The sequence below is a fragment of the Oncorhynchus mykiss genome, chromosome 6 (genome assembly GCF_013265735.2).
Source record: "Oncorhynchus mykiss isolate Arlee chromosome 6, USDA_OmykA_1.1, whole genome shotgun sequence".
NCBI classification, from domain to species: domain Eukaryota; kingdom Metazoa; phylum Chordata; class Actinopteri; order Salmoniformes; family Salmonidae; genus Oncorhynchus; species Oncorhynchus mykiss.
Genome location: NC_048570.1, coordinates 60,581,303 through 60,603,841, shown reverse-complemented (window position 1 = coordinate 60,603,841; position 22,539 = coordinate 60,581,303). Strand labels below are relative to the sequence as shown.

General features: G+C 46.1%; 1 protein-coding gene across 2 annotated transcripts in view; it reads left to right on the top strand.

Annotated features, from left to right (window-relative positions):
- The window catches only part of LOC110526271 (T-cell immunomodulatory protein), a 112,526-nt gene that overhangs the window by 67,821 nt on the left and 22,166 nt on the right, over positions 1–22,539 (top strand). For both annotated transcript variants that reach the window (XM_036980625.1, XM_021607083.2), the window contains 4 exons: positions 6,999–7,149; positions 8,825–8,933; positions 18,047–18,090; positions 19,762–19,840. In XM_036980625.1, coding sequence (XP_036836520.1) covers positions 6,999–7,149; positions 8,825–8,933; positions 18,047–18,090; positions 19,762–19,840 — 383 coding nt within the window. The remainder of the gene's footprint in view (positions 1–6,998; positions 7,150–8,824; positions 8,934–18,046; positions 18,091–19,761; positions 19,841–22,539) is intronic.

Sequence of the window (22,539 nt, the reverse complement as noted above, 5' to 3'; positions counted from 1 at the left end):
TCAACTGAAAGGTGGTTTTGATGCATATGTCAGAGAGATAATGTGTGTGCACAACTCTCATCCCAACAACACTAGCATGACCCTTTCACGTTTTTAGCATGACCCTTTCACTACAGTTATTCCTTTACTGTAGATTTTAGGATATAGGCATACTCAGAAAACAGCATGCTCTCAAACAAAGAGTCTGTATGTGGTTAGTGGTGTATTTAAATGGGTCAGTGTCCTTTTAGATGAATAATCACAGGCTGGAGATCAGAGGGCACAGTGCTCAGGGAGTAGCAGGGAGAGGACCAGGAGGAGGAGGCTGAAGGTTGGCCAGGGTAGGAGACGGCACTAGGCAGACGGGCACTAAATATGTTATGGTGGAATGGGTAAGGACTGAATAGTATGTCATTCTAAGGGCTTGTCTTCTCTGTACCTCTGTCTCACTCACTGACATTATATCTGTGTCTCTCATGTCTCTCTCGTGTCTCTCTCTCTCGTGTCTCTCTCTCTCTCTCTCTCTCTCTCTCTCTCTCTCTCTCTCTCGTGTGTCTCTCTCTCCCTCTCTCTATCTCAAGCAGCCTTAGGGGGAGGGATGGACAGACAGGAAGGAACTGAAGCCTCCTCATCACTTTGCTTTTGTTTCAGTAGTGTTTGTCAGGGGTGATGGGAGTAGGGAGGACAAGAGAGAGGCACACATGATAATTACAATACGGAGAAGTGCCTCTTTATCAGAAGCCGTTTTTGTGAGTGCCTGAGGGTGTAACAGCTTTTTTCTGTCATTTTCAGCCTCTATGGATCACCCAGCTCCCTCTAAAACTACACCCTCCTGCCTATATCTCTTGTTCTCTCTCTCTGTGGCTCTCTCTTTCTGTTTCCCCCTCTTTCTCTCACACACACATTCATTGACAGAAGTAGTTGGTCTTGCTGAGTTTCAATGACCAGTGAGTTCTCTTCCTCAGATGGGGTGAACTACTGTCTGGGCTGTTAAACCCGCCCCTGGGATGGGTGTCCTCTCCCGACAGGCTTTGCTAGCTGGTGGATGGAGAAGAGGAGGAGGAGGAGGAGGAGGAGAGTGAGATCAGGCAACAGGCACCCTGTCAGTCTGGCCTCTGAGGGTCCACAGTGGCCAATTAGTGAGGAGCCTGAGAGTGCTTTGGCTTGGCAGGTCCCCGGTCAGGACTCACACCTGCATTATAGGGGACGGGGCTCTGTGTCTGATATAACAGGCCCAGTGCTGAGCCCTTTAGCTCACATAGATGCACACACAGTCGAAGAGTTACACATCTGTCTAAAACCTGTTACCTTATCTCCTATCTGTTTACTTTTGCTAATGAGAGTGGATCTGAGACGTCTTTAATATGGATTCTGTGCATTTCAGTGATTTGTCTGGATCTTTCCGCGTCCACAGCTACAGGGTGCTGATGACAGCTACAGGGTGCTGATGACAGCTACAGGGTGCTGATGACAGCTAAAAGGCGTCTTCCCTCGGTGAAACACTGCTGTGCTGAGTGGGGGAGTGGGTATTTGATGTTCAGGCTTTCTATTACTCCGAGGGTCTGTCTACAGTCTCCAGTTGTGTCCTGTGCGATTTCACTCTTCAGTGTCAGTCTCATTGCAGAAGTAGGCTCTTTGCTGAGAGGGTAGTTATTGCCTTGATTGGCCAATTCCACGCCAGCGTAGGCGGAAAACATTTTTGGGGATAAGTACTTTTGAGATATTAATATTCATCGTTTTAATGTTGAATAAAATAATGTGAAAATGTGTATTTCAGAATCTAGACATACCCCATATTATGAGGAGTACAATGTCACCAAGATGTTGTCTGTATCATGTACGGTTCACAGATCATAGGGTCTTACAGGAGGCATGTACATGTCTAAAAATGACCTAAAATGGCCGCTTTTATGTTTTTTTTTCTCACAAATGGTTTGGGATACAAATGTAAAAAGCACGTCAAACGTCCTTCCTCCCAATGACGTTTCTATGTGAAAATTGCCAGAACAAACTGAGAACAAAATGATTCATTGGGAGGAAGGATGTTTGGAATCGCCCAAACCCCACACTGGGGCCCACCCTGGGTGCACGTTTTGGTTTTAGCACTACACAGGTGATTCAGTAACAAACTCATCATCAAGCATTGGTTATTTGAATCAGCTGTGTTGTGCTAGGGCAAAAACCAAAACGTACAGTGCATTCGGAAAGTATTCAGAACCCTTGACTTTTTCCACATTTTGTTACATTACAAACTTATTCTAAAATGGATTGAAACGTTTTCCCCCCCCATCATCAATCTACACGCAATACCCCATTTCAATTTTATTTTATTTAACCTGGCAAGTCAGTTGAGAACAAATTCTTATTTACAATGACGGCCTAGGAACAGTGTTAACTGCCTTGTTCAGGGGCAGAACAACAGATTTTTACCTTTTCAGCTCGGGGATTCGATCTAGCAACCTTTCGGTTACTAGTCCAATGCTCTAACCACTAGGCTACCAGCCGCCCCTAATGACAAATCTAAAACTGTTGTTTTTTTTAAAGAAATGTTTGCGAATGTATAAAAAATAAAAAGCTGAAATATTACATTTACATAACTATTCAGACCCTTTATTCAGTACTTTGTTGAAGCACATTTGGCAGCGATTACTGCCTTGAGTCTTCTTGGGTATGACTCTACAAGCTTGGCACCTATATTTGGGGAGTTTCTCACATTCTTCTCTGCAGATCCTCTCAAGCTCTGTCAGGTTGGACAGGGACGTCGCTGCACAGCTATTTTCCACTCAAGGACATTCAGAGACTTGTACCAAAGCCACTCCTGCGTTGTCTTGGCTGTGTGCTTAGGTTCGTTGTCCTGTTGGAAGGGGAAGCTCTCCCCCAGTCTGAGGTCCTGATCTCTCTGAAGCAGATTTTTGTCAAGGATCTCTCTGTACTTTGCTCCGTTCATCTTTCCCTCGACCTTAACTAGTAACCCAGTCCCTGCAGCTGAAAAACATCCCCACAGCATGATGCTGCCACCACCATGCTTCACCGTAGGGATGGTGGCAAGGTTCCTCCAAACGAGACGCTTGTTATTCAAGACAAAAAGTTCAACCTTGGTTTCATCAGACCAGAGAATCTTGTTTCTCATGTTCTGAGAGCCCTTTTAGGTACCTTTTGGCAAACTCCAAGCGGACTGTCATGTGCCTTTTACTGAGGAATGACTTCCATCTGGCCACTCTATCATAAAGGCTTGATTGGTAGAGTGCTGCAGAGATGGTTGTTCTTCTGGAAGGTTTTCCCATCTCCACAGAGGAACTCTGGAGCTCCGTAAGAGTGACCATTGGGTTCTTGGTCACCTCCCTGACCAAGGCCCTTCTCCCGATTGCTCAGTTTGACCGGGCGGCCAGCTCTAGGAAGAGTCTTTGTGGTTCCAAACTTCTTCCATTTAAGAATGATGGAGGCCACTATTCTTGGGGACCTTCAATGCTGCAGAAATGTTTTGTTACCCTTCCCCAGATCTGTGCCTCGACACAATCCTGTCTCGGAGCTCTACGGACAATTCCTTCGACCTCATGGCTTGGTTTTTGCTCTGACATGCACTGTTAACTGTGGGACCTTTATATAGATAGGTGTGTGCCTTTCCAAATCATGTCCAATCGATTGAATTTACCACAGGTGGCCTCCAAGTTGTAGAAACATCTCAAGGATGAGTAATGAGAACAGGATGCACCTGAACTCAATTTCAAGTCTCATAACAAAGGGTCTGAATACTTATTTAAATATTGTATTTCAGTTTTACATTTTTTATCTTAACCTGTTTTCGCGTTGTCGTTATGGGGTATTGTGGATTGATTGTGGATTTACGTATTTTTAAGAATATGTTATGTAACAAAATGTGGAAAAAGGGAAATAAAACTTTCAGAATGCACTGTACACCCAGGGTAGGACCGAGTTTGGGAAACCCTGGTCTATAGTATGTAATACTGTTGAATTTCTGTCATCGTAAGTCATTGTGGAGGGTTGAAAAGTACATTCAATTTGATGGAGCTCGTACAGGTGTGACTGCAGTTGAATTATTCTGCTGCAGTAAATCATTTAACTTGGTGGAGAGCAAGACGTGTGTACTGCATCTCTGTCTGTTTATCTCTGTCTGTGTGAGCTTTGGTGTGAGCACTTCTCTCTCTCTCTGTGTGTGTGTGTGTGTGTGTGTGTGTGTGAGCTTTTGGAGCTGACTCGTTGGGTGTGATCACGTGTTCTGCTCTCAACTATTGCCCTTTATCAGTGATGCTAGCACCTCTCCTGACCTTGTGCTCATCACAGCCCTCACATCCCCTGTTGAGCGAGACAGGCTTTTCAGAAGACAAAAAGGCAGAGAGAGAGAGAGAGAGAACACACCCATAGCGGTGAATAACAATGGGTGCTATCTCTAAGGTTCAGCCTGAAAGTCTTAAATGTCAGCATCACTCTTGTGTTGCAACACGTTCTACGGCAATCGTTAGCTGCACAGAGGAGATCGATAAACACAGGCATCAGTTCGATTGAGATGTGGGGCTGATTATGGGGCGGACGCCCAATCAAAGACAGAATATTAGTACTTTCATCCAGTTGAGAATAGATATTACTGATTGAGTGTCCTTCCAGGGAAATCTCTTTCTGACAGAGGGGTGATTGTATTTACCCAGGAGGCAGTTCTAGGACTTAGTTTGGGCTTGATGTTGTTGACCACTTCAAGCTAGAAGGAATCCTTATCTCCAACAGGCCTGTAGACGGACAAGACACTGTGTGTGTATTTAGTGAGCTGTGGAATGAGGTTTGTCCACAGGAGTGTGTGTTGCAACACTCCTCTCTGCAGGTCTGTGTGCCCACCCCTGGAGGCTGGCCACTGGGGGCATTCACTCAGACTGGCATCCACAGGGGAGAATTGCAGACCATTGTCTGCCTATCCAATTTTGGAATAAGGACAAAAAATATCCTTTGTTTGTTAGGCTTTTACAGCCAAAAGAGCCTCAACCACATTTCTAATCCTGTCTCAGGTGTGAAATTCTGTTGAGCTGCACACTACATAGTTCATTCAGATGTACATTGAACTGTTCATTTGAATGAAGGCTCTGATGTGCCAAATTCATAAGGGCATGTGGTAGCGCTCCAGAGTGGCATTAGTTCGACTTAGTCATGCCACACATTGTGGTTGGCACTTAGGACCAATTTGTGACTTCAATCTGTGTCCAGACAGGGCCTTGTGTTGCCCAGACTTCCTTAGTAAACATCTAATGTTAATACAAAGTTCTGGATGGTTATTCTAACAACTAAAGGCTCGTGGTGTGTGTTGGATCCGGCCATGCGGCAGGAGAGGAAAATGCCAAGGTCTGTATTAACATGACCAGAAAAGTCAAAGACAAACGTTCCCTACATGTGTCATTTCACCTGTCCTTCCAATCCCTTACAAAGTGCCAGTGCGGCATGATGCCTGTCCTCAAATTGTCTTCGCGTGATTTCATCCAGCCGCCTGGAACACTATCCACCAGATCAAGTTTTAATTGAACCCTGGTAGACGAAGGCTCCGTACTGGAAGTACAGCAGGTTGTTATTTCAACACCTTAGTATCAAACGTCCTCCCAGTTAGACATAAGCTGGGCTTTTTTGTTCTGTTAAAATGAATATGCAGACGTGTGTCCTGGTGGGAGAAGAGAGGGACGGAGAATATAGGGAATGTGTGAGTTTGTCCTCTGGCTTCATAATGTGCATCGACATGCTTTTGTGTGTGTGTTGGAGTTGGAGACTGTCTCCATTTCCTAGTTTGTTTATCTCTCTCCATCTTGCTAGGCGATGTGGTGAGCATACCGATGGAACCTTGTTGCAGTGTGACATTTCTCAGTCTTTCGGCGACACACAAAGATGGAAACACATTCTCACTTATACCTTGTCTCTCTCTCTCTCACACACACACACACACACACACAAGCCGTCCTCAAGGGTGAGAGTTTCTATCAGCCTCATAGCCGCCGGTTCTCTCCACCACAACGCTCCCTCCAGTGCTCAAGACGGCTGCAGTCAGAAAAGAGAGAGAGAGAGAATGGAATGAAAGGACAGGTGGAAAAAGAGAACATTTTCATGCTGATTCTATTTTTAGACTTGCTCCGCTTCGACACTCAGGATAAGATCTAAAGACGTATACACGGGCAACCGTCTCGACAGAAATGAGTACAGGAAGAAAGAAAGACAAGAAAAAAACACCTCAAACAAATGTTGGAAAATGGAGTGGAAATGAAAGCTTTGCAGCCCAACTTTTCCATTTCCCTGTTCAATACAGTCTGGAGTTCTAACCCTCCCCCCATTCAAATGGATTGAAACAAGTCGTGTGTTTCTTTCTCCGTTGTGGACACGGCTACTAATTGCCTATTAGCTGAGTATTTTCTGCACAGGTCTCTGTTGTATCGTTGCTCCCTTTCACTAGTCCAGGGGTGTCAAACGTACGGCCCAATTCGGTCCGCGGGTGGTTTGAGTAAAACATTTCATTAAGAAATAAAATACAATATGTATGTATATTTTTTAAATCAATATACTTTAAAATAACTAAACCCAAATGGAAACTGTATAGTTATGAAAATGGACCTACATTTATACAGTTTCTTGACTGTGTCTAGCTTGCTAAAGATCATCAAAATGAAAGTTAGTCAAAACTCCCAAAAGGAGGGATAGAGGACTATTTCTAGCAGATTTTTATGTAGCGCAAATATAACAATTTTCGGTGTGGCCCTCCAGACCTCGGTGAAGACCGAATGCAGCCCCGCGGGCAAAGAGTGTTTGACAACCCTGCTCTTGTCAATTTTCAGCTATGTTTTAATTATGTTGTAGCGTCTTTCGACGAGTACCTACCTCTGTTGTTTTGTCCGTCCTTTTCTGTGTTCCTGTCTGTGTGTGTGTGTGTGTGTGTGTGTGTGTGTGTGTGTGTGTGTGTACACAGTATCCATCGATTAACGCAGGATGTGTTTGTACAGTCCCTAACAGCATCTCCCCCTCTCTCCTCTGTGTTGTAGTGGTCAGCAGGCCTTCCTCCTGGAGAATGTTCCGTGTGACAACGCCAGCTGTAAGGATGTGGGCCGCATGTTCCGTGTCCACTGGGACCAGTCTGACCTGGGGGCCATCCCCGGGGCTGCCATTGCAACCTTCTTCGACATCTATGAGGATGTGAGTACATCCCCCTATCTCTCTCTCTCCCTCTCCCTCTCGCTTCCCCCTGCCACCTTATTTGACATCTATGAGGATGTGAGTACATCCCCCTATCTCTCTCTCTCTCCCTCTCTCTCTCGCCTGCCACCTTATTTGACATCTGTGAGGATGTGAGCACATCCCCCTATCCCATTCTATTCCTCTCATCCTCTCTCTCTCTCTCTCTCTCGCTTTCTTTCTCTCTAATTAGCCCAGGCTCCTGTCTTTATGCCTCGACACTGTAACACAAGCAAGGGCTCTGCTCATTTAAAGGAAGACCACTGGTGACCTCAGGGTCTCGCGTCTCATCATTAACCAATTAACCAGCAGCAGAGTTGTTACTACACCAGCTGTGACTGGGAGACTGGCAGACTGGCCGCTCTCAATGACTTTAGTATTGCCATTTTTTCACTCTGTCTTGTAGTCTAGATCCCACCAGAAGCTGTGTTTACTGCTGTGGATAGGTCAGGTTAGGTCACCCTGACCTTCATCCAAGTTTGTCATGTAGTCTCATTTATATCATTGCAGAGTAGGGTTTAGTGGGATTTTGTTTCAATTTGTATGACAACCCCCACAAATTCCAAGTTTAAAATGGCACAGAAATCCATTGGCAGTGTTTTCATTATGTCTGCAAGAATTGGCTCTTTTCAATGTGTCTTCCAGTATGGTTAGTCTTGTTAATTGTCCTGTTTGTGGGTGGCTCTGGATCCTCTTTTGTCAACAGTCTCCCTGAGAGGCTTCAGCGGCGGTAGCTACATGAGGCTGGAAATGGCGCGCTCATGGGGCGCTCTCTCCCACGCTGGCCAGCAGATTACGGCAGCATCTCTCTTTCCTAATCCCACTCTGGGCCGACGGAAGGGTGTGCCAAGATGAGCTTGTCACTGCAGGGCACAACTAGCGCAGGATGCCAGCCCAGTCCTGGCACAGTGAAGCGACAGGGCCTGACAGACAGAGCACGGTCATTGTCCCCTTAGGAGCCCAATCAGCTCACAGCACAGCTCCCCTCTGAGATGAGATGTGTGCGGTCGAGAGGTGTAGATAAGACGGGTTGGGCCCATCAGCTCTTCAGGAGATTTGGAGAGTGGGATCTGCTGCATCTCAAATCTGGTTGTTTTCTTTAAATCTTTAAACAGACACGTAGCTTTCATCCTGACCAAGATTCACCATCTGGGACAGCTTACGTCTTATTTAGTCAAAGTTTTCCTCCACTCCTCCCTCCCCATCCTTCTCCCTGAGAGCTGTGTCTCGCTCTGACTTAACCCATCACCGCCTGCCTCCCGGCATCCCTCTCTTTCATTACCGCATCCAAGACGGCCTTGCCTGCTTAGAGTTTACATAATCAATGTGTTTGTTTTGGCTGTGTGATTTATTTATGATATGTATTTTAGTGCGATATGCCCCATCTCCTCGTTTCCGTGGAGGGAGTAGTTATCCATCTCTATATCTATATTCCACTCCTGTCTCTGGGAGTTGGCTCATTTTCTCTGTAATTCCCTGACAAAGAGTGTGAGAGGAGTGCAGATAACTGCTGTAATGGAGGATCTGTTCTCTGTCCATAACGGGGATGAAGTGGTACATCAGAAGAGACCGTCAAAGGAATCTTTGCCTCCATTTCCTTTTTGTCCGTCGTGTATTACCATTTTCTCATTTGCAGGGAATATTGGATATGATCGTGCTCAGCAAAGAAGAGGGGAAAGAGGGCTTCATCATCCACGCTTTGAAGAACAACTTTGAAGCCGACGCGTACTTCGTCAAAGTGATTGGTGAGTCGGAACTTCTCACCTTCGTGTGTGTGTGTGTGTGTGTGTGTGTGTGTGTGTGTGTGTGTGTGTGTGTGAACATCCACGTTTGTATGCGTGCTTTGTATTCCTTTTTTGTGGACACGCCTTTTGTTTCTCTCCAGTTCTGTTTGAGAACTGTTTGAAAACTTTTCATGTAGATCTCCCCTTTTCATCACCGCATAATCGTATGCCCTCCTCTCAGCATTAGGCCGAAGAAGAGCACATGAGGTTTTTATATCGGACTGTTTTCAGGATATCACATCCTCATTCCCTGAGACAAGAGTCGGCAGCGGTGTATATGCTCTGATGACTGCAGGCTACATCCCTATTAGTTTGCGTTAGACAACTGCACACGCATCAATACAAACACGAATGACTGCAGGGCATGCATCTCCCAGCATCCTTTGGGTGTTTTAACTGAACTCCTTACCTCATCCCTCTGTGTGGCTCCCCTCCCCAGCCTAAAAGAAAGAGTAGCAGTGTGGCTGCAGTGATGGCTGACATTTGGGAAGCTGACATTTTAAAAAAACGGAAAGTGTCCACTAAAAAGCTACTTTCATGCCATTTAATCCTGTCTGCTGGGTTTTAATTAAAGGAGAAGCAGTTATTCCCTTCTCCTTCATTCTCTCGTCCCATCTCTCCCTCACAGCCCCACTGGTGGGCTGCTTTAGTTTGTGAGCTATGACTGCTCCTCTGCCTATAACGTCAGGCCCAGATACTGAGACACTGCCATATTTGCCCACATACACCAACTTTTGCATATACACTCCCTCGTCTCACACGACTGACCCCAGTACGATTTGTCCTCTTCTCTTTTCTGAGCCGTTGGTTGTTTCTCTTCAGTAAAGCACTGGTAGATCAGCAGTGTGCTGAAGTCGTCAAGTGGCCGGAGATGGAGCAAGCACTCTGGTAATTAACTACGAATGGTAAACTGCTGCCTGTGCCCTCTTGCTCCTGCTGTGGCGTACAGTACGCGTCAAGTAGCACACTGAGTAGGGCGTGCTCGCGCGCCTCTGACGGCGCACGCCGGGAACCCAGAGAGACCAAGTCTGTCCTCCTATTGCTCTAACATATTCCTCCCATCTGCAAGAGCGCTCGGAGCAGCGTGGACATCCTCCCTTTTACAAACCAGTTTTGGTGTCACACAATAACCCACTGGTGGGCTTGCAGAGCAAACTCTGCTGTCTCGCAGTTCACCTGTGACTGTTTGAAACACGAGCCGCGTCTTCCAGCCCTCAGACGGAAGAAAGCCTGTGAACGTAGTAATGGGGGAGATGTTTGGAAGGATTATAGGTAGATAAACTGTCTGTGTGCAGTGAAAAGATGGGCTGGGGTTCACTCACACTCTGACTGTGTTGTTGTGGTGATCAGAGGGATGGTGTCAGGGGGTTAGAAGGGGAGGGAATGGGAACAGATGAGGTTGGGATTGATTGACTTGTCAGTGTTGGACATTGAAGAAGGTGGGCATTGATGGAGGAAGAGCAGGTGATTCATCTGGCCCTAATGGAAGTACAGTAAGGACAACAGTCTCTGGGGTTCTATCAACATGCAATCAATAATGGATGGGGTGTTGCTGCCAAGTCCATAGGGTGACTTTTGACAAGGCTCAGACTCGAGCAACCCCACCCTCCTCTCCTTGTTGGTGTGTTGTACGTCAGGTGGTGACAGGAGCTGTTTTCCGCCGGCTTCAGATCCCCTGAGCTCTTATCGAGCGGCCTCACTATGGTATTGACTTTAAGTCTGGGTCACTCACAGGATGAAATTATAAGATAAAGGCCCACGGTGGGACCCAGAGACACAGCTAATTGCTGCATTCAGCGCCCAGCCTAGACCCAGCATTGATCTTTTTAAACTCATCTTCAAACTGCACCCGCCTCTGGTTCCTGAGGCTCCGGTGCTATTATGGTTAACGTGCCGGCGCTTGGTAGCTCGCTGAGTCAGACTGATATGCTTTTGTCTCCATTGCACCGATGGCACTCTTTTATTTACCTATAACAGGGTTTATATATATATATATATATATTTTTTTTACTCCCCTTTTTCTCTCCAATTTCAATCTAGTCTCATCGCTGCAACTCCCCAAAGGGCCCGGCAGGCGAAGGTCGGGTCATGCGTCTTCCCGAAACATGACCCGCCAAACCACGCTTCTTAACACCCGCTCGCTTAACCCGGAAGCCAGCCGCACCAATGTGTCGGAGGAAACACAGTTCACCTGACGACCGAGGTCAAGCCTGCAGGCGCCCGGCCCACCACAAGGAGTAATTAGGGCGCGATGAGCCAAGAAAAGCCGCACCAGCCAAACCCTCCCCAAACCCGGACGACGACGGGTCAATTGTGACTAAACTTCACATTTTCTATATTGTAGAAAAATTGTGAAGACATAAAAACTATGAAATAACACATGGAATCATGTAGTAACCAGAAAAATGATTTCTTTCCTTAATGCGTTTGAGCCAATAAGTTGTGTTGTGACAAGGTAGGGGTGGTATACAGACGATAGCCCTATTTGGTAAAAGACTAAGTCCATATTATGGCAAGAACAGCTCAAATAAGCAAAGAGAAATGACAGTGAAAAGACATGAAGTTCAGTCAATTCGGAGGACCGCCACAGGAAAGGAGGAGCCAGAGTTACCCCTGCTGCAGAGGATAAGATCATTAGAGTTAACTGCACTTCAGATTGCTACAATGTAGAAAATAGTCAAATAAAGAAAAACCCTGGAATGATTAGCTGTGTCCAAACTTTTGATTGGTACTGTACATTTTTTGCTGACCTTTGTGTAACCAGCTAAATAGCTGCTCTTAGCTGCCCTTCCGATTTTATAATGTCGGTAGGTCAAAATAATGAAAAACTATCTACCAAATCTATGAATTTTAAAATGTTGAATTTTCAAATGTTGATTACTTCGCAATTTACTTTGCAATTATCATTCACCTGGTGATTTTGGGCAAATGCATGATGGGGGTCCCTGGGTTGCCGGTTTGCCTGGGAGGGGGTCCCTGGGCAAGAAAAGGCCTATAAAACTGGCTCTAACTATTGCCTCTTTGAAGCCAGTGTTAACTCAAACTGGCCCTTCAATTAGGAGAGTTAATCCGGTAGCTGAGATTTATCAGGTTGCTGAGCGTCACACCGGGACACAGGGAAGTTAGGGGAGAGCAGGAACCGTCTATCTCAAAGTCAGCGATGTCTTATTACTCTGTTTTTACTGAAGAATTAGGTAGTGTGACACTAGTCCTACAATGTCACAAGTTTACTTCGGTGAACTAGCCTAGTTCAGCAGTCATATCCCCATGATCTACCTGAGGATCAATAAAAATAAAGAGATATTGAGAGATTCGAAGTCAAAACGTTAGAAAAGGGTTACACAGAGAGAGAGAGTGTGTGTGTGTGTGTGTGTGTGTGTCTAGATCTGTGCGTGGGTGTGAGTGACAGACAGAACTATGTGAGCTGATTACGTTCTCCTCTCTAGTTAGGATGCAGATTCGCTGCATTGAGGAACATCTGCAGCCTTTGTTCAGTCCAGTACACATCCTCCTTTCCCTTTCTCTCTCCACCTCTGCCAAGCTGTCAGTCAGGAAGTAACCACCCTCACTCACATTTCAATTCAGCACAACAGATAAGGGAGCTTTCATAGAGACATTACTCTCCGCTCTCTTTTGGAATTTGACAAGTCCATATTTCTGGAGGTTTTTCTGCTGGTTTATTGGTTGTTTCTGCGTTTGGTGTGTAATATTGAGTGTTGAATTAAAATATACAGAATTAAACTCACAATGGAGGCACACATGTAAAGGGCTCAAACGGCACATATCAAATGTGAGAAGAGGATTCGGGGAAAACAAGGATATAGTAGAAAAATATATAGATGACTGTTTTTCCTCTCTCCGGTTTTACAATAGCTGTCAATCTGACACAACTTTGAAAGCACTCCGAGGGTTACCATTTTGCAGAAGGAAACTTTTCTCCCATGTCCAGTAGTCATCCGTTGACTTTGGTCTTAAAGGTCTTCTGACTACTCCACCACCCTCATATATAATGCATCTCCGGGAATACAGATGGAATATTTTATTTCATGTCTGCAGCCTGCAGATGATTGACAGCTGAAGCTCGTCCTTCAAATAAGCCTCAAACAAAGGTAGTTGAATGATGTCAGAGCAGCAGGCTGGATATGACTATGACTTACCATTAGATCAGTCCAACATAACAGATAACTAGACTTCAAAACCGTCTGGGAGGAGATTGATATCATACACACACACACACACTTCCTTTGTGGATTACTCAACTATGAGCAGGTGGTCATCCTGAAGACAGGTAATAGTAAAATCCAAACGTTAGCGGGTAGAAAGACTGTGTGTGTGTGGCGGCAGGTAGCCTAGAAGTTAAGAGCATTGGGCCAGTAAAAGAAAAGGTTGCTGTTTCAAATCCCCGAGCAAAGTAGGTAGAAAAATCTGCCGACGTGTCCTTGAGCAGGGCACTTAACACTGATTGCTCCTCTAAGTCGCTCTTGATAAAAGAGCCTGCTAAAATGACGAAAATGTCAATGTAAATGTGTGTCACTGCCTGTCTGGCAGATGTGAAGCCTAGGGTCAACACCAGCCCAGATTAGGCCTGAGGAAAAAGAAAGCAGCATCACGGGCTGCTCAGCTGTCAGTGTAGGACTGCTAATTGATTTGTAGCCGCTGGCGTGGCGTGGTGGCATAACATGTAGCTTCCCCCTGTCAAGAGGCAGCCAGGCCTGCTTCGTGTGTGTGACGTCAACTGACAGCTTGGAGTGGCTCTTCTTTTCTTGTGACGTTGGCTTGGTTTCCATGGTTCTCTATGGTTTTATCTCTTTTTATGACGATGATGATACGGAGGCGGTTAAATGTGGGAGCCGTCAGACAGCATCTCCAGGGTAGGATCTAGAGGGACTGGACTGGTGGAGGATTTGAACATGCTTTGACAGTACTTGGGCCTGGGAAGGCAGTTGTCAACCCAGATCAGCTACAGGCTCTCATGCATGTACACTACAGTACCCTGCTGTTCTGTTGGCTCCACTCTACAGTCCTGGAACAGAGTCTCATTCAGAGCACATCAACAGCACCATGCAGCCCTGAATTATAGTGCTGTCAGATTTCAGGTCAAACTGATGCAGCCAAGAACAGAGAGAGGGCATCTCCCACAGCTCTCATTAGGATGTCAGAGATGGCTCAGACATCTGGCCTCGCGCGCGCATGATGTTATTTCCTCTGAGCCATGCTGGTGTCCTGCTCAATGAAGTGGAACGATGAACCGGACACTCAGTCCCTTATCAACCCATCTGTCTGATAAGTCTACAGCCCATGCACCGGCCTGGCGGCAAAGTAGCAACATGCCACCTCTTAAAACATTACAGCATGATAGCAGGGTGACATAAATCCTAACACAACAAGAAATCCCACCTAACTCATGGCGACAGCCAGCAACTGAGATAGCTAAGTTCTCGTTCTGCTCCACGGTCTCTCACATACACAGACATTAAAGGAACAAACCCCAAAGCCTTCTCGCCAAATGACGATCATGTAAAAGCCCTCATGAAGATGTCGTAATGTGCATTGGGTGAACAAAAGGCTGCATAGAATCCCTTATCTCCACTATAGGCTATATGAAGCTCTTGAACTAAGCCCTGGCATTAAATAAGCACATTATCCATCAGATGAATCCACAGGTCTTTAACAGGTCTTTACTGTTTATATTTATTCTCCTCTAAAGCTGCTCTCTTAGCCGACCCTGTGAGTTCTGTATGTCCCACACTTCATTCGCTAGACTATTGCATCACATCACTAGACTGGCACATCACTCTCTACAGTCACTTTATAGATGGAGGATTTTAATTTGATCACTATTTTGTTGCTGAGACTTTTCCTGTACAGCAGGAAATGTTTAATTTATTTAACCGACTAGGCAAGTCGGTTAAGAACAAATTCTTAGTTACAAATACGGTCTACCAAAAGGCAAAAGGCCTCATGCGGGGACGGGGGCCTACAAACGTGTAGTGTATTTGAGTTTTAAAAAGGCTTATAAAGTTTGTAATTTCCACTTAGAAATGTCAGACTTGATTTGCCCAAACAGAAAATGTATTAACTACTTCAAAAAAGTCAATTTAAGGCACCTCCCGAGTGGCGCAGTGGTCTCTGTGCCCCTAGAGATCCTGGTTCGAGTCCAGGCTCTGTCGCAGCCGGCCGCGACCGGGAGACCCATGGGGGACCCAGCATCGTCCGGGTTAGAGGAGGGTTTGGCCGGCAGGGATGTTCTTGTCCCATCGCACTCTAGCGACTCCTGTGGGGGGCCGGGCATGGTCGCCAGGTGTACGGTGTTTCCTCTGACACATTGGTGCGGCTGGCTTCCGGGTTAAGTGGGCATTGTGTCAAGAAGCAGCGCAACTTGGCTGGGTTGTGTTTCAGAGGACGCACGGCTCTCGACCTTCGTCTCTCCCGAGTCCGTACGGGAGTTGCAGCGATGGGACAAGACTGTAACTACCAATTGGATACCACGAAATTGGGGAGAAAAAAAAAAAAAACATTATAACATATAATTCACATTTCCTGTTGCTATACGATTATTTTACTGCTGTAGCAAACAGGATCAAATTTAAGATCCTATATCTGTACACACAAAACACACACTAGTACACAGGCCCAGATGTACACAAGCAGAATACACTGACAGTCCATTTCATCCTCCACGTCAGTGGGCAAGTCCTGCCGGGGAGCTGCCGTTGCCCTTGTTGCCCTTGTCACAGCTTCCTCTGACAAATAGCTCTATCCAATAGAGTAGAGGCAGCAGACCAGTGTCTGTTTGCACAGTTGTGGATTTCTGGATAAACCCTGAATACTTACTGTGGCGGTCCCAGGTCCGTATGTGACCCTTACTTGGTACACGTTGCATACGAGTTTAATGAATGACAACAGAAGAGAAAAGGTGTAGAGAGCTGTGAATAAAGACTATGTTTTTAGAAGGAAGGGGGGGTTGCTCTGTGAGAGTCAGAGAGGGAGAGTTGTCTATCCAAGCACGCAGAGAAGCATCCACATCCTGGAGCAGTAGTAGCATGGCCAGTGATTCGTGAAGGACAGCGGCGAGGCACAGTCACTGACGCTCCCCGCCTCTGTCTCTCTCCCAGAGCCACGCATCACTGCCTGTATCAGGCACTTTATGGAGTCTCCATTGATTGGATTTACCCATTCTACTAACCAATTTACGACACGACACGCTCCCCATAGTCCTTTAAACAAGCCAGCGATGTTGAGCTAGCTCCTCTTCATAGTGGCTCCACTAGTGACTAGGGATCACATCTTTGTTGTTATGATCCCTTGGAAAGAGAAGGGTTTCTAATCCAACCTCAACACCACGGGTCAGTGTGGATTGGAATGAACTTGGCATGGGGAGAATAGTAATACAGGTTACATTAAAATAATGTTTTTTATAAGGGTTCCCAAAATCGAAATGAATTTGTAGAGGGAACCCTTAGTTATATGAGATGGGTTCATCCCAAGCAGAGACTGGGTCAGTGTCGAGCATGGTTTTCAATGAGAAAACAGAAACACCCTTCTGGGTTTAGAGGCCCGACGTTTTATCATCTATTGATCTGCTCTGTCCTCTGCACACGGCTGACTGGTGTTGGACCTGATCCCAGGCCCCGGTTTCCCAAACAAATGTTAAGGCTGTGTTCATCGTTAGAACAATGGAGCTCAATGGTTTTAACAATGAATTTGACCTTAAGATGCTTTTGGGAAACCGGGCCCAGGTCAGTGTTTGATCAGATGGATATCTGCATTCTCATGTCCTGAATAGGGCTGCAACCGATGAAATCAGCAGCAGAACATGTACCTTACAACATGGGCAGTATCGATCCCATTGACCACAGAGGTATAACCCAACAAATTGTTCCACGTGGAGATCAAAGGGCCTCATCTCAAGGCCTCCCGAGTGGCACTGCAGTGCTTGAGGCGTCACTGCAGATCCGGGTTCGATTCCAGGCTGTGTCACAGCCGTCCGCGACCAGGAGACCCATGAGGCGACGCACAATTGGCCCAGCGTCGTCCGGGTTAGGGGAGACTTTGGCCGGCCGGGATGTCCTTGTCCTAGCGACTCCTGCGGCGGGCTGGGCGCGTGCACGCTGACACTGCCGCCAGTTGTACGGTGATTCCTCCGACACATTGGTGCGGCTGGCTTCCAGGTTAAGCGAGCAGTGTGTCAAGAAGCAGTGTGGCTTGGCAGGGTCGTATTTCGGGGGGCGCGAGGCTCTCGACGTTGGCCTCTCCCGTGTCCGTACGGGAGTTGCAGCGATGGGACAAGAATGTAACTACCAGTTGGATAGCACAATTGGGTAAAAAGTAAATAAAAAAAATATTTGAAAATTGCCTCACTTCATTCCAATGTCAGACACATCCTTCAGTTCCATACAGTAGGCCACACGGTCCAACAGACGGTCGGTCTTTCTGGGACTAGGTCTAGTAGCTCTAAAGAGGAAGAACTTTCATGTGTTGACTTTGAATGGGGTTGTTTGTTTATCTGCATTAAGGAGTGCAGTCAGTCAGTGTGCAGCAGTACATCAAATGCATGATGGTACATCCTAATTAAAGAAGTAGTCAGCAGCTCAACTTCAATGTGCAAATTACCAGCGCCAGCCAATTAGTATGCTAATATATTAATTCCTCTTATTGCTGATTAAGAATTCAGGATTTTTTCCTTGCTGCTCCATATGCACACAAATACTCATACACTTCCCCTGCAGCTTATTATTGAGCTCATTTATTCTCTGTGTTCATTTTACTACCAATTACTTTTTCAAATACAATTTTTTTTTTTTTTGCCTGTTTTTTTGTTTTTTTACAGTTCAATGACTGCATTTATTTAGCTTCCCCATTTAATAAGCATCCACAGAAAAACAGTATAAGCACTGCAGGTCTAGCTTAAGTCTACCAAGTTTGGGTTCTCCTACAGGGATGACGTCATTAACCATTACAGCGTCTAACTCATTTAGCCGTGTTGTTAGTCACAGACAAATCTGTATGGGATTGTGTAAGACAAATATAGTCCCCTGTTGCTAGCTAATCAGTCTTCCTTTTCTCCTCCTCAGTGCTCAGTGGACTCTGTTCTAACGACTGCCCGGGAAACGTCAAGGTAAGACTCGTGCCTCTGTGTAGGCGTGTGCATTGTAACGCAATGAAAAAAAGATAGCCGAAGAGGTACATTGAAATGAGAGATATTGAAATGAAAGATAAAAAGGATAGGAACATTTTGAGAAAGTGAAAAGGCTTATCTTGTAACTAGTCTGTCTGGCGTCTGCTAAATGGCAAAAAAAAAAGGTCAAATGTGACAGTCCCTCATCCCCAGAGCTTGTGACAGACAGGCTTGGTGCTGGTCCTATCGTAGTGTTTGGGTTGTTTGCCTCTCCACTGTGTCTGCCCCTCCACTGTGTGTCCCCCCCCCCACCCCCCCATTGCCTGATTTAGCCGGGTGATTGATCGAGCCCATGTCTGCGGCTTTGGGCTGCTTTCCCCGCTCTCCTCCTCCTTAAGTCCCTCACATCTATCACTCTAACCCTCTTCTGTCTATCTTCCCACCTATTGTCTCGTTGTCCATCACTATCCACCTCCTCTCCCTTTAGTTTCCACAGAACTCCTGTTCAATTTCCAATCCCAGTACAACTGTTCAGTCTGGTGAAGCTATAGGCCTACACATGCCATATATATGACAGTACTGTGTGGGAGGGTCTGTCGGTGTGGGAGTCTGGCTGCACTCTCTAACAGGCTGCCATAGTTTTCATTAGGCTGTTTAAACCGAGGCAGACAGAAAGCTCTCTTCATTAGGCGTCATCGGCCCATAATGAAGAGATAATACAGCCTCCACATGACCACTCAGTAATTTCCCGCTCTGCAGAGCCCCACCCCGCGGCATGCTGAGAGAACCGTCTCCCCACAGTACTAGTGGTGGGTGGGAAAAATGTGTTTTATTATTTTTGACGGTATCGCAGTATTATTTTTTTTTGCGCTAGTTGGCCGTACGTTAACCAAACCTCCAGAATGACTCAATTTGTTTTAAGCACTTTCATTTCCATGACTGATCAAAATGGGTTTTCTCATGGCTCTCTCCTATTCCGTCCGCAGCAGACAAAATGGTGAGCAATATGTTTGAACATCCAACGGCGAAAGAATCACAGTATCAAATCGCAGTACATATAGCATCATGAGAATCGCAGTACATATAGCATCATGAGAATCGCAATACATGCACTGAGTGTACAAAACATTAGGTTTGTCAATATAAATGTCATTCCATGCCATCTTAATTATTAACTTATGTAACGTGAGGTCTACCATTTATGTGGCTTTTTTCCCCCGAACCGTTTTAAAAATTCATCTCCGATTCGCCGCATTGTACTGTTCATTACTATTTTTGAGGGATTACCAGGAGCAGTGGGTAGGACTGCATAATGCAGAGGATGTGATGGAGCTGGCTGCTATGTCAGGCTCACTGTAGCCTTTCTCTTTGTCTGCTGGGACCCAGCCAGCTAGGGCTTAGACCTGTGCTTTTATTTCACTCAAAGGACTCGGAGCAGAGCGCCCAGACCCCCCCCCCCCCCGGCTTCAGAAAGGTCAGGGGTGATTTGCACACGCTCTGAACACACAGCCAAAACCTCTGAGGCAGGTCATGGAAGGGGACAGATGTCTGTTTCAGACTTGGGCGTCTGCATTGAGAATTTACATGGTGGGGGAGATCTGTTGTTTCAGGGAAAATGGGTCACTAATATGTGTGTTCTACTCTAATGCTGTGGGTGTTCTGACCTTGCAGCCGTTTGGTGTGAACCAGCCTGGGCCGTACGTCAGCTACACGACAGTGGACTCCAACGGCTACCTGAAGAACGCCTCGGGTAAGTCCAACGTGGACAGATGCTGTGTACAGTTGACAGTCTGCCAGCCGTCTTTATACAGGCATTCTGGCAATGGTGCAGATTTGGTGAGCCGTCAGCCATGACAGTTGTTCTAGTTGGGAATGGGGTTGTGTACGGACTTCCTCTCTATACTTGGCGATCGTCATCTCCGTGCTGCGGTAGCAGGTTTGAGTGACTGGGCTGTGGTATCGGTCAGTGTGGCGTGTGTGGGTGAGAGGCCCTTCCAGGGCTGTAGCCCCAGGGGTTTAATTGAAGCCTGGCTTCTCTGTTTTCCTAGATAATAGCCTTGTTAACCTCTGGTGAGATGGGCATCTCACTGCCCGGCCTGATAATGTTGACACAGCGCGTTTCCTGCTAGAGAAAGGCATGATGGGTAGAGGGTTATTGGTTTGCTTGCTAAGAAACGGAGGGCTTTGTTGCTCTGCTCTTTTTGGTTGAAAGTGAGGAGGAAAAGAAGGAGCTTGTCTTGTTTTCCTGCCTTGGAATATAAGAGATTTGATGAAAAAGAACCGAGCTATACATCCGAGATACAGTTTCAAGGACTTAGTGAAGAGGAGGGTGAAAGAATAGAGTTCTTAACAAAGATCTGTAGGAAAGGGTGTGTGTGTGTGTGTGTGTGTGTGTGTGTGTGTGTGTGTGTGTGTGTGTGTGTGTGGGTTTGTGGGTGTGTGGGTGGATACAAGAGGCTTGGAAGCAGAGGTGGAATTGCTATATATTCTGTGTCACTCCGTCAGGTCCCCTTCATCAGAAAGGCATCGACACAATGGCAGAATTTCTCTAATGAAGATACCCTCATTCCTCAATACAAAACTACGCTGTAGTACCTATGGAATGTGATGCTTTGTATTATCCCACATAGCACAATCACCCAGCCAGCCAGAGTAACGATTGTCATGCTGAGCTATTTCACCTGAAAATTGTAAGCACACACCTACACTGTAAAGTGGTCTTTATACCCAACCTAAGATACAGCCTGAACAGGACAGACTAGACATGAAACCATGACCCAGTCAGTCTCATTGTTCAACACCTGAGGAGATAGTTATGTCGAATGGAAAGGACAGATGAGTTGAATTAGGCCTAATGTCTTCAAGGAGGTGACAAAGACAAATCGCAAAATGGCTTAGAGGACAGACATTATATACAGATAACTGAGTCATGGAGTCAAGCATTTGCAAGATGTCTCAGTGAGTAATTCCGTCTTTTTAAAAAGCCTTGATTCGGTTCACCATTTATTTTAATTTTTCTGCAGTCTTTTCCTTTCCATGGTCTGTGTGTGTCTGGGTATCAACAATGAATAGGACAGCAAAGCCTAAAAAACAGATTTCAGGGATTTGAGTATCTAGCTACATCCTGTTCTGTTGGAATCATCCACTAAAGGAAAACGCAACAATACAATAGTCATTTTGAGAAGAACACTCTTCCCTCACTCCTCTCCCTCTGTGACAGGACACTGTTTATAGGGGCAAGAGAATAGATCAATCAGTCTACAAGGAGTATCATCCAAAGAACCAGAGAGTCAGAAAGCCCTCTGTCTTTCCAAACAGTGTGTTTATTGTTCAATAATCCCCAACCTCTATTCCATTTTGCAGGGCTCAGACAACAAAACCGTGAGATTTAAATCTCTATTTCTTGTCTTTAAAGATAACCTTCTCTCAAGGTTTGGAAACACTCAAACCTTGACAGAGGAGAGGGAAAAGGCGAGGTAAACCTAGAATAATACATGTCTGACTGGAGGGAATGAAGAAGAATAGAAGTCCAGATAGTTCTCTTTGCGGAGAGGAATCTTCATCCTTTCTCCCATTCATGTTTGTTATCTGTGTAGATGTTGAGCCTCCGTGTTGTGGTCAAGGCTATTTAAAGACGACTTGGATTCATTTAAAGACCGGATTTGGGATTCAACACCCATGGGTGTGCCAACATGCAGCGGTTTAGGGTTGTCCTCTGACCCCTGTGCTGGAGCTCTGCTCTGTGGGCTTAACAGCAGCTGTGTCTGCACCAGACACCTCTCCCTGAGAAGGTCATCGAACAGGCTGAACTGAGGAACAAGCCCCAACCACTTCCTGCCTGGAGGCTGAGCCAATGAGAAGGGGGGTGAAAGGCCAGGGCTGTGTGTACACTGACTGAGGGAGATGCTTAGGGTATAGGTTAGATATGCTGGACTGTATGGAGAGTGGCTGAGCCAGCCCTGGCTGGGTTATTCCCAGGACTCCTCATTTAACAGTAATAAAGTGCAGTGTACAGGGTGATTTTTAAAGTGTATTTATTCTGTGGCTAGGGGCATGGGGAGAAGGCAAGGTAGACTGACAGACCTGAGCGGTGGTGCGCGGACTGTCTGCTCTCTCTACTGGGGCCCCACGCTCTTCATTTACCCTTCAGCGCCAAAAGAGAGTGAACCGGGGTGATAGAGGGATGGAAGTCAAATACATGGATGGATGTGGAAGGAAAGGCCTATAGAAAAGACATGCTATAGAGGGAGAGGATAAAATGGCTGAAAAATAGCAGCAAACGGCGGCAAATAGTGGCAAGTGGGTTATAGGTTAGAGTAATGGAATGAAGATCTGGGTCAATGACGAAGAGGGCCTAGGGGGGACGGGGAAAATAAAGTGAAGGTTCAGGGAGGTAGGACACACTGCACTTAGCATTCTTACGCTGTGGTCCACAGATAGTGCTATTAC